The sequence below is a fragment of the Convolutriloba macropyga genome, chromosome 3, assembly GCF_964194025.1.
Source record: "Convolutriloba macropyga chromosome 3, txConMacr16.3, whole genome shotgun sequence".
NCBI classification, from domain to species: domain Eukaryota; kingdom Metazoa; phylum Xenacoelomorpha; order Acoela; family Convolutidae; genus Convolutriloba; species Convolutriloba macropyga.
Genome location: NC_134470.1, coordinates 45,035,373 through 45,047,720, shown reverse-complemented (window position 1 = coordinate 45,047,720; position 12,348 = coordinate 45,035,373). Strand labels below are relative to the sequence as shown.

General features: G+C 36.6%; 1 protein-coding gene across 3 annotated transcripts in view; it reads right to left on the bottom strand.

Annotated features, from left to right (window-relative positions):
• Window positions 1-12,348, bottom strand: part of LOC142336229 (transient receptor potential cation channel subfamily A member 1 homolog) — a 150,618-nt gene that overhangs the window by 116,181 nt on the left and 22,089 nt on the right. For all 3 annotated transcript variants that reach the window (XM_075384906.1, XM_075384907.1, XM_075384908.1), the window contains exons 2-5: window positions 9,984-10,146; window positions 6,093-6,361; window positions 5,514-5,729; window positions 5,103-5,196 (exon numbers count right to left, since the gene is read on the bottom strand). In XM_075384906.1, the coding sequence (XP_075241021.1) occupies window positions 5,103-5,196; window positions 5,514-5,729; window positions 6,093-6,361; window positions 9,984-10,146 (742 nt within the window). The remainder of the gene's footprint in view (window positions 1-5,102; window positions 5,197-5,513; window positions 5,730-6,092; window positions 6,362-9,983; window positions 10,147-12,348) is intronic.

Here is a 12,348-nt window from a genome sequence, read left to right as displayed (position 1 = left end):
TCAGCTAGAATCTAAAATACTTAATTTAGCTTCCAAACTGAAGGCTGTTAACCTTAATACTAATGACGCTAGATATAAAGAACTTTGAATCTTTCTAATGAGCTCTAATGATAACGCAATGGATTGACTTCATGACCGAGCTTAATCAGTTTATCCCATTTCTTTTGAGCTTTCTCCTTTGACTTTGACCGCATTCACTATATTGCATAATTCATCAAATTAGTGGATTTAAAATTCACTCAAACAAAACAGTGAGTGAGGTGAGTCAGAAATGGAACGTTAAAATCTGACATACCAAACAAAGGCGTGATCAAAAAGTAAAGCGAATAAAAACAGGAGACCGCCTAAAAAATAGCTGTAGAGGCCAATAGCGGTTATTAAATAACTAAAAATCTGAGTAGGACTAAAAAACTTCGGTTTATCTTTGATTACAATTTGTTACAAAGTATCTTTAACCATTAGATATCAATTTAAATTATTACCCAGGTTTTATTATATCTCATTACTGTTCAAAGGAGACCAGCCATTAGTGATACTAAGAAACAGGACAACAAAAACTTAATGGCGGTCAAAACACAATATTACTGATATTCTATTAAAATAAACAGTGTCTTAGTCAGATAAACCAACCACTTCTCTTTAATGATTTAAAAAAACAACTAGCCATTATTACAAGACATGCAGAGCCCGTTACACAATTAGTTCAGATAATCAGGGTAACAGAAAAAATGCAGCACGTGAAATAATTTGCTTTCAAAAACCGAAAATTTGTTCAACCAACAATTGCTCACTCTACTTTAAATCTAATTTTTAAAAAATCACGCTTCATTCCTACTCGCTTTTTCGATCCCTTTAATTGAATGTCATGAGAAAGTCAAGAAAAAGTATGAAGAGATCTTAATAATACAGAGCACTAATACAATCCAAACCCTTTGATTGTCAACAAAGGGACGCGACAACAGCCTGCTGAGAAGATGAGGGCAGCTATTAAAGACTATTCAAACTGCATTTTTTCTATTTTGGCTTCCAATTTTTTGATTTTCGAGCGGTAACAACGGATTCTAATTCTGCTGGTATTTTATGAGCCATTGACTGCACTTTTGCAGTAATCTTCCGCGTGCACAATTTTCTGTTTCTGATGCACATAGTAGGTAGAAAAGAGGGGTAACGGCGCGTGAAAAAGTCATTAGAGAAATCAAATTTGTCCTTAGTACAAAATGATCTTAAAACCTCTTCTTTGAGGGTCAATTAAAAATCCATTACTTTGCCTTCAAAATAATCAAAACTTGTTTTATCAGTAATCAGCACTGTTTGGCTGTGCTGCGTTTGTAAGAATTTATAATTTAAGTGCACTATTTTGCTTGCAACAATTGAAGATTACAACGTCTGCACTCCATATTCCCCTTTGTATTATGGTCCAAAAAAATTTTCTGTTAGCGTTTTATATTTTTCTTTCTTTCTCATCATACCTAGTGCTCGACATTCTTTTAGGAAATATTAAATTACCGTTCCTCTGAATTCATCACATTAGAGGCCAGAAATGCGCAAAAAATAGCCGAAAAATACTTGCTAGCGGATAACTTAAAGAACTTGAATCTTAAGGATGGAAGTTTATCCTGTTCACAATTCCCCAAGTCTTTTCGTATAGCGAAGGAAAATAATACCAGGGGTACACAAAGCTACAGTTATATAAACTTAAGGGCATACCAGGCCCTTTGTTCAATACTTAAATGTATGTGGAGCCTGGTGTTGTAACAGTTAACTATATGCAGTGTCGAGGGGTTAAGTACTTAACTGACTCTTGTAACATTATCACACTCTGGAGAACTCAGTAACGAGCTTAGTATAGACTGGTGACTCTAAGGTGGTGAACTAGACCAGGTTCTCAACCCGATTCATAGGTAAATTGATCAACCGATACACTTAAACCAAAAGCGAAGATTTAGTGAAAAATTCGTCGCTGTTCACTCAAAAATCCTATCCAGTCAAGTACACCCACTCGATAAAAACACAAAGACATTGAATTTCACGTTATTGCTGAATGTTCTAATTGACTACTTCGTTCACCATTCCATAAATGGGTTAACTTAACACACTGAACCCGGCTGTTGTCTTTTGGATCCTCCTAATACAGCTTAGTAATAGATCTTTTTATAATCACCCAGTGCTGTACAAAGTTAAGTACTCGGTCCCTTACTATTGAAAAGATCCTTCGTTGATTAGACGTGAAGCTACTAAATAATTTGTCCCTTTACGGTCTAATTTTAATTTTACAGAGTACTTTGAAAATGGAAGTTGACTAAGAAGTTTCTATTTTTAATCAAAACTAGGTTTTAGAATCAGTTAATTGGCTGTTGCAAACATAGCAGGCAGATTGCCGGAAAAAAGCCTCGATAGACGCTTGTGGCCTTCCATTAATTGACTCAACTAAACAAATAAGATTGACAGATCGACCACCAGTCCTTTAATAGATCATTAGACTTTTTGGGTTAGATTCGGACTGTCAATTTTATGACACATACGGTCTATAAGGAAAAAACCCTAAAAGAGCATTTTCAAAATTGATATTCGAAATCAAAAACTCAAGACTAATACTCAAGAATTATGGCATATAAGGGCACTACTTAGATGCACACTATTGAACTCCAACTAAAAAATGTTCATAAAAATTAGTAAAGTCATTTTCTTGACTGAGGTAAGTCACGCAATTGACCTAAAAGCAAAAAAGATGTAACGCACACAAATTTTGCCGGCAAAGCAGTAGAAGTCACTGAAGTCATTGAAAAAGTCAACTCCAAGTCAGGTCGTAAGGATCATCGATGGAGACAACGAATTAAAAACATAGCCGGTAGAATACCGGAAACGACTCAAATCGTCGTGCATTATAATCTCTAACCTAACCTTACCGAAATCAGAACACCAAAAAAGAAAAGAGAAAAAAACAAAAGTAGCCCAACAAACCACATTAAAGTGTTTTAAATATACCGACCATTTTTGAGGTGCGCTCTAGGTGGGGTGGGTGGGTAGATAGGTTGGGGAAGTGGGTAGTGCTGGGGTAGTTGGGGGTAGGGGTAGGTGAGGGGTAAGTTGGGGGGAGGTAGGTAGATGTTGGGGGGGGGGGGGTAGATAGGTGGTGGTGGTGGGGGGGGGGGGGTTGTGCGGTGTAGTTTAGATAATTAGGGGTGACCTATATAGGAACAAAAAATGAGGAAATGTTCCAATGATCGAAAAACAGAGGTCAACAACCAATTACGGAGGCAAATGCTAAAACCTAAAGAAGTCAAAATTCAATTCATGAACAAACTTGCTTTCTGCTAAAAAAAAAACCTGTAGAATCTCAATACTACTCTTCGAGTCCTAAAAATACCACGATGTCCCCAATAATAACCGCTAACGCTTCGCGGCTATTAAACAAATGACTAGACAGATAACCTTAACCTATTAAATTTGTTGATAAAAGTACGCAAACTAGATAAAGATTATACAGTTACACGAGATTTACGGCATCACTCTTAAATATCACAACCAGCACGAGAATGGACTAATTCGACAGCAATCACTCGAATATTGGTTCCTCAGAATTGGAACAAAAATTTGCCGAGAACGAGCCGTGCCTATACTGCTACTGTGAGTGAAAAAATCAATGTATAAAATTTATCTTAGTACTATAATTTTTAGTGGGTCGGAAAGGTAAACGAATATGACCTAAAAATCGTTCATTTTTCAGCCTGATTAATGACCAGAACTTTCATAACATGCGAGGAGGATTTAACATTAGATAATCTAACTCTATTTATAATTAATAGGGTTAAAGCGAATGGCCTGTGAGGGTCCAGGTTTAGCCGTTATTTCTTCGACGTGAAGATCTTTAACCCACTTGCCAAGTCATGCACGAAAAACTCCGTAAAAGCGTACAAATATCGAGTCGTTGAAGTGCCTCACGTATGAGCAACGAATACTTGACGCCGAGAAGAGTAGCTTCCGTTCGCTCGTCTTTTCCTGCATGGGGGCGCAGTACCGTCCACAACGCGCACTATAAAACAACTAGCAAGCAAAATTGGTCAAAAAATTGGACGAATCATACTCGGACGCAATAACCTACATACGTATGAGAATAAGTTTTGCTCTCCTGCGCAATGCTATCATATGCCTCAGAGGGTGCCGCGGTTCCAAACGGCCAACTGACATTGATAGTTCATGCAGTGCCATAGTGCGGGAGGGGAGACTAGTTTCATAAATTAGTTTATATAGAAATTCAATTCTCATGACGCAGCAGTAAAGAGTTATACTGCCTTGTCTTTAAAACATAAACCAACTAATGTCGGAAGAATTGCTCTGGAACGACAGGTGAGGCAATTTAATTCAGGGGCTGTGGCCTAGATAAATTTTTCTTTAAGGGCGCAAAAATAGTTTACCACGCCGGGATTCGAACAATTGACCTCCCGCTCCCAGACCAGAAGCACTGCCCACTCGGCTATCAGGCCCTTCTTCTTGCTATGCAGCAATCGATTTTATATTAGCAACAAGCTTTCCTTCGGAGTGAGAACAATAGAGATCACTCAAAAATGAAGAACGAAAGCGTGAAAAGTCACTAAAGAAGTCAAAGAATGTTCTAGAAGAAAAGCGCAAAAACGGTCAAGCGAAAAATTTGCAAAAAAGACCAACACATTTACAATAATTGCTATTAACTTCGTTCAAGAGCAAACATATACGATGCAGTGATGTCTCAGTTTATATAGAATTCAACTTCCATGACGCAGCTCTAAAGAGTTATAGTGCCTTGTCTTTAAAATTATATACGATGCAGTGATGTCTCATAGTAGGGGATCACTACTCGTCCATTGGATTGTTCAGCGCGGCTTATGAGCAAACCCCTAATCTTTTATGTTCAAGATTAATAGGGTTGGACTATTTGATCCGATTGCCGCTCAGCAAATTTCTCAGTTCATTTCGATAAATTTGTATTTTGTTACTTCGAATCAACTCCCTTTAACGCTATCTCGGTAAGTCACACTCACTGTAATATAACTTCAACATATTACTCCAAATTTAAGTTTTGAATTTGATTTCTAAAGTTAAAATGCTAATCCTACATAACTGACCGTGTTCAAAGAGGACTTCGACAGTTTTGAGACAGTTCTGGTCCACTGCAACGTGAAGGGCCGTTTGAGAGGAAGTGTCGGTCGCACACAACAGCTGAAAAAAATCACACTCTCAATATCTTCATATTTGAAATAATATAAACTGGATGTTAATATAGTCTACATAAACTTGGGACTAACAAATTAGCTTCCGTTGGGGCTCACAAACAAAAGTTATCTGCAAGATTGAGGTACAAAAAACTAGACAAAAACATAGATCAAAGAGCCCGTCTTTTCTACAAAGAGCTGCTCTTACGATATGAGAACAGAAACCTCTAACCATTTTCGATGTAGGATACTGAAAAAAAAACAGAAAAAGTACGAAAGATCAGCATTGATCTTCAGTGACCAATAGCCCGTTTTCTAACTCACCTGTTTGACAAGATTATGCTCCTGCTTGGCAGCTTCCTCCAGAAGAATGCGGCTAATTCCAACGTGATCACCGGATGCTGCCAGATGGAGAGGGGTGCTCTGCTCCTGGTCCAGACAGTAGATGGCGGCCCCGTGCTCCAATAGAATGCTGCAGATGTCGAAGTATCCATAGGATGCTGCCATGTGCAGAGGAGTCATGTCAGTCTCATCTTTGCACTAAACAGCAAATACTGCTTACTTAAACATTTTGACTGAACTAGTATGATAGCATCTCCACTATTGAAGAATTTCGCCAGAGATCAAAACATATGATCATAAAAAAAATGAGAAGCAAAGCAGAAGACATACTTTCTTCATAAAAACCAGTCTAAGATGATACGCCTACTGATGCGACTTAGGGAAGAACGGAAATTTAGCCAAAAGTTGGTTCTCGCTCACAAATACCATTGAAAATAAGCAGCTACAATTGCACGAATACTTCATAATTCATCATAAGGCCATTTTCATGCCAATTTGACGCAGTTTAATTCAAATTGATCTATACGATTGAAGCCTATACCTATACATCAGTGGCTATACCTGGATATCGGCCCCACATTCAAGCAAGTCTACCAGGGCAGCTTTGTTTCCCTTGTAGCTGGCCATATGAAGCGCAGTGCACCCATATCTGTCCTTGGCGTTCACATCTGCTCTGGGTCTGCTTGGGTCTCCACAGAACAGCTTGATCAACTTAGTCTGCTCAGCACTCTCCGACTCCTCCAGAGTAGCATCTGGCTTTTTGTTCGACTTCCTGTAGATGGCTGTGAAATGCAGGGGCGTTGTGTCATCCACGCCCAATACTCGCGCGCCTCAAACACAAACCTTTGTTAGTAAATCTTATCCATATTCTGAGAACACCAGCAGGAAACCGAAGTGACCATTAACATTCAGAAATCTGATTCAACAAATCTAGCGTACACTTTTTTATAAAATGTCACCTTTTGTGGACAGATGTGACGTTCCTTTGTCACATTTATTCACGTTTTGTCTAAACCTTGAATTGTGAATAAATGTGACAGTAAATTGTGGAAAATAGTTTTAAAAATTCTTCTTACTTATAGGCTTATAATGTAAGCAACGTTCACAACTGATGAAGTTAATGCCCACAATTTTGAGCATGATTAATGCTCTAGGCTAAATCGAATTAAGACTGATAGTATGTTTGATAATTAGTTAAATAGATCAACATCGCTTTGTTTTACCATATCAGTTCTGAGAGGATTTGAACTCATTGGCAAATTAGAGACAGACAAAGCAATTAAAAGGACGTTAAAAAGGATGTTAATTGGATGGACGTCTTGAAAGGATGTTAAATTGTATATCAAAAAATTGATTTTATCAGAAAAATTGAACTTTTGATTAATTTAACGAAAATCCCTTAGTGCTGATTATCTCTTTACTACTAAGTTATCCAATATTTACTTATAAGAGGCGCATATTTTTGTCCAAAAGATATTGGATGGACGTTAAAACAGAGATGAAACAAAAAAAGACCAGAAACAAGAAGAATTTCAATCATTTAACGATATAATCACGCCAAGCTTTTCAAAATTTCTCAAAATCACAGCAGAAGAGATTACACGACAACAAACAAAAAGGGCTTAATTTTCAGCCCACCCCGAAGTTCAATTTAGGGATGTGAGGGAATTTTATTTTAAAAAAACTGTTCTGCTTTTGCAGCACGAACAGAAACATACCCGGCAGATTGCCGGAAAATAGCCGCCGTTGATTCCAATAAGCATGATTGGGATTGAAATAACAGAAGATATTGAAAAAAAAAGATTTTTGTACAAAAACATTTTTTTAAGTCCGATTTATTTTGATGGCATTTCGTAGTTGAACATACTTCTGTTTCTTAGAGAGAGGCTACAGGGGCTCCTATCAATAACAATAAGCATTAGAGATGGTAAATAAGACTTATAGGAACGACGTTCAAATAGCGGGCATCTAAAATTGGGCTTTATGGGTTTATCCCGTTTCTACTTCTGACTTCAATTTTTTATACTGACTCTGTTCATTTTGAATTGCTTTGCTGAGCAACTGATGTTCAAAATCACTTTTAGCAGAATGAGAGAAGAGAGAAACTAGCCTAGAGAAGTCAAAAAGATTTCACGCAAAATGTTGAAAAGGCGGCAAAATGAGGTAAAGCGAAACATTTTTTTATTCGACGAAGTAAAAAAAAAAATAGGAGCGCTATAATAGCCGGCTGAGAAGATGAGGGCGGCTATTAAACATAACAGACTAACGTCGGGCGAATTGCTCTCAAACGACCGGCGGGCGGTTGTCAGCAAGCGAGAAGAAAGAACGTTTTTCTGATGACATGAACAAAATTTCAGTAGCCTTCCCAATTGAGGACTTGGAAGATATTCTCGTTTCAATGGAGCAGTGAATTGCCAATGGCACCTCGGAGAATACTGAAATAGCAATTGCTCAGTATGTTGGGGTTAGAGCTGAGGCCAAGAATGACACCGCATCAATCGAGGCCATGAGCAATGTGAGGAAAATTGCCTCGACGATGATCAGTCAGCAGTCAATTCAAAAAGATTCGTTCACAGAAAAAATAAAAATTGAATGAAACTACATTTTTTCTTTCACTTTACTCACCTTTCTTTCACTATCTTTCTTTTCACTCTACATAATGCTACTAAAAACTTGAAACTTTTTTCAAGTTTTTCTTCGTTAACTTTTTCAAATTTCACTTCGTTTATCCATTTTAATTGATCATCCATTATTTTAACTAAAGTCCCCCTGCTGTGTATGTTACTAACACTTTTTTTACAAAATCGTTCAACTTGAATCTTAAGGAAGCTTATATGTTGAATGAGGAACGATTTAATCGATCCTTCTTGTGTTCACAATTGCGGTAGACTTTACTCAGGGACTTTAATACTAAAAATTGGTTATTTATTATATCAACTTCTCATTTAGTGTTTACAGTAACTTGTAGTCATTTTTCATTGTTAGTGTTCCCGTATCATTTTTTTTAAAATTTAGAGTGCATCCCGTATATTTAGGGATGATGGCTTCCCTTCTATCCGATAGCTCCACCAGTCTGGAACAAACAAATGTTTGAAAAAATTAATAAAGCGGATTAAGATAAAGAAGAACTCATATTAACCAAATAAACAAAGAAACAATTTATTATTGATTTCATAGCTGTTAAAGGTGAATCGACCTCAAGTACGCTGAGCTGCTAAAGAATAATAAAGCGGATTAAAATATATAGATTAAGACAGTGGAAACTCCACACACGCTTATAAACCTAATCGTAAAACATGGTTGCATTTAATGCTCTGATTTTCTAGTAAATTTCCTAAATCAAATTTTATCTTTTGAGTTCGCAAAATACGGAAAGTATTTTGTCATTATAACAGTAAAGCATTATCTTTATAAAAAAAACTGATGACAGATTGAAATGAACAATCGGAACAATAACAATTGCATCTTGAATTCACAACGGAAATAAAAATGAACCTGACGTGTCATTCAAAGTCAATCATTGCCTAAACTACTACCAAAACACGTGCAACAACCAAATTTTTACATCAACCAGCTCGAATTCTAGCATCATTTTTGCTTTAGTTCAAGACAAAAAGAAAACTTTTGATCGCTTCAAAGATAGTTCTTTCACTAACACTAAGCATGGTAAATTTAAAATTAAATTAAAGTACATGTTTGGCGGTATGACTACATGTGAACACACCACGAACAAATGTTTATTAATTCACTACGCTTGACATCAGCATTCAAATATGAGTGCCTAGTGACGTAACACAAAATTCATATTTGGCACTTCAAACTATGTATTCACAGCAAATAGCTAGATTTTTGACAAATCATTTTTGGTCAACTTTTTTTGTACAAAAAATTCTCTTGCGAGCAACTGTAATTGAGAAGGATTGACTTTGAACAATAATAAAATTTATTAATTTATTAATAAGGCAGTTCTCAATACGAATAAATTTATTAATTTATTAAGAAGGCAGTTCTCAATACGTTTAAAAGTTGGTTTAATTAAATTGCTCTCAAAAAAGGTATGAAGTGGGCATTTGACCTGATGTCTATAATCATGACAATAATTTCTAACAAAATTTTGGTATACAATTTCTAATAACATTTAAAAGTTACGTTGGTGAATATTGAAGTTACAGCCACACAAAAAGAAGATTTCGAAATTTAATGTGAAGATAGTTCTCTACGATGAAAATTTAATCTAATTTACGTGGTTGATCGCCATCATTGTTATAATTTACGTGGTTGATCACCGTAGTTTAAATTCAAAATCGGTCAATTACCAATCTCAGAATCACAGTTCAGAGCCATAGCTTCTTGACAGCATCTGCTCTAGTGTGAAAAAGTAGCAAAGTATTCAAAAGGGGAGATCAGAGTATTCAATTGAGAGAAGTGTAGATTAGGGTGGCTGTTACTAACTAGCTCCACGTGCAATAAGGAGTCGTGCACATTGGTAGTGGTTGTACTTGGCAGCATAGTGCAGTGCAGATAGATCGTAGTTGTCCAGCACATTGATGCTCTTCAAGATTGGCTTCCTCTTCAGAAGTGCTTGCAAAGCATTCACATCTCCTGTTCTGCACACCTGTCACATAAATCAACAATTCCGAACAATATCTCGTATTTCAGTTAACCGAACTTGTACACTTATTAAAACCTATTCACCGAGTTCCAGATAACCCTAACTCGAACGCTGCCCTAGTCGACGCCAGTGCGGCCTAATAATAATTTTCGTTTCAATTCAAGTTAACAGTAACAATTAATAACCAGTTAAAAGCTTCCACTAACTACTAAAGCACCAAGAACGAATCTAACGCTATTAGATCAGAGGTTCGGCGTAGTTGATAGCTTAGCCGTCGATAGTTGTTTGTGAAGTACTCCCAGAACAGGTCGCTCACAGCTTTTTATAAAAGGAACAAACTTATAAGCTGTGGAAAAAACTGATCATCAATTTGCATTCTATAATTTTCTCAATATATTTTCACCTCTTGCATTGTCAGATCCTTTTCTCAATATGACTTTTAACCTCCCTTGCAAAAATTTTTGGGCGATTGTTTCATTTCTTAATTTGATTCGAACATGTTATATCTTCTCTAGATAGCGTAATCTAACGTTCATGAGTTTGCGGATGTAATTTAATATGGAATTCGACTAAACTCTCGTGGTTTTACTTACCAGTAACAATCTCATCCAGCAGGATTGACTTTAATGCAGTGTCAACGCCCATTTGTTAACGAAAGATGGTTTGAAAAGATGAATTTCCGACAAGTTCAGACATTGGTAGTGCTTGTACTTGGCAGCGTAGCGCCGTGAAGATAAATTCAACTTTTCAAAACTATCTTCCTTTAACAGATGGCAGTTGACACCGCATTGCAAAGTTAGTCGAAAAAGTCAACCCTGTTTAAACTGATGAGAAACTTAATGGTCAGGAGTTCAGTTCAATTCCATATTACATTACACCCGCAAACTCATTAACGTCAGAAATTATACTATGTTCTAATTTGTCCTCAATATTACTGAATCGTTACTCATTAACATATCTTACTCTTCAGGTATTATTTGTTGTTACAAATATACGTTCGCGCAAGATATATAGTTTGTAAATCAAATGTAATGCATGTGGTCCGAGGTAACGAACCAAAATTCTGAATATGGCAGAGGTCTATGTAATCATTATTTTGGATGACAATTTACTGCAATAAAAGTTTGAAGACATTTCTGGTAATCACTCAGAATTTTTCGTATTTCTTTCTGAAAAATAATGTCTAAAGTTGTGATGCCAATCAAAGCTTATTGTGTCTTCATGAAGTGATTCGTTAAGTGTCGAACTTAGTGATTCGAACTTAGCGATTATCGAGAGCTTGCTATCGACTTCGTTCATCTCTTGGTTCCAATTAATCTAGTCTCCAATCAAAACTGTTATTGCGAGAATTAAAGATACTTTCAGAGGGAGGCAGTCATGAAGTTAATCACCAGTGTGAACTGAGTCAGCTGCAATTTATGAACTATTGGTTCCACTCATAGGGAAAGTTGCTTTTCGTCGCTCGATTGAGCTCTCAACTAATTTTTATTTTTCGCGAGACTAGCATCGGTCTTTTTCAATAAGGAAGTATAGAGGTATTTTCTAACTGGTTATTAAAAAACTCAGGGGATCAATTAATTGAGCTTTTATTGTCACGAATGGCAAACTACTGCAATACTGCGCAGAGCGATATTTTTCTCACAAGTCGCGTACCACACTTCCAAGGTAATTATGCACACATTGTGTTGCGGTCAAAACTAATATTTTAAATTTTTCATATCAAATTATTAGATCGTTTTATGATGAGTATATAGCTATGCCCTCTACCGGCAATTCTTATCTATTAGAGCGACGGAATTGGGTCAAGTTCGATCAATGTTGAATTTTATATTAGAAATAATGTAAAAACATACTAAAATGTTAGAAAAAATAATATTTAACCTTGGTGCAAGACCTTCAAGGTCACTGGTGTATATTTCTCATATGTACTCTCATTCCCTTATGCGGTGCTTTCATTTTCAATAGTTTTCATCTCAAGGTCACAACTTTTGTTTCCGATAGTCGGATGACCTTGAAAAAGTGCTGTACTTTTGAAGTGCTCTAGCTCCTAGGCACTTGAAATTAGGACCCTGAAAGGGGGGTTGGGCATACTTTTCACTTGATACTCTAACCATTAGTGCTAGTCTCGATGCTCATTTCGTTCATCGACTTTGCAACTTTACCCTGAACGGCCGATTTTCCCTTTTTCAAATTCCATCTAGTTTT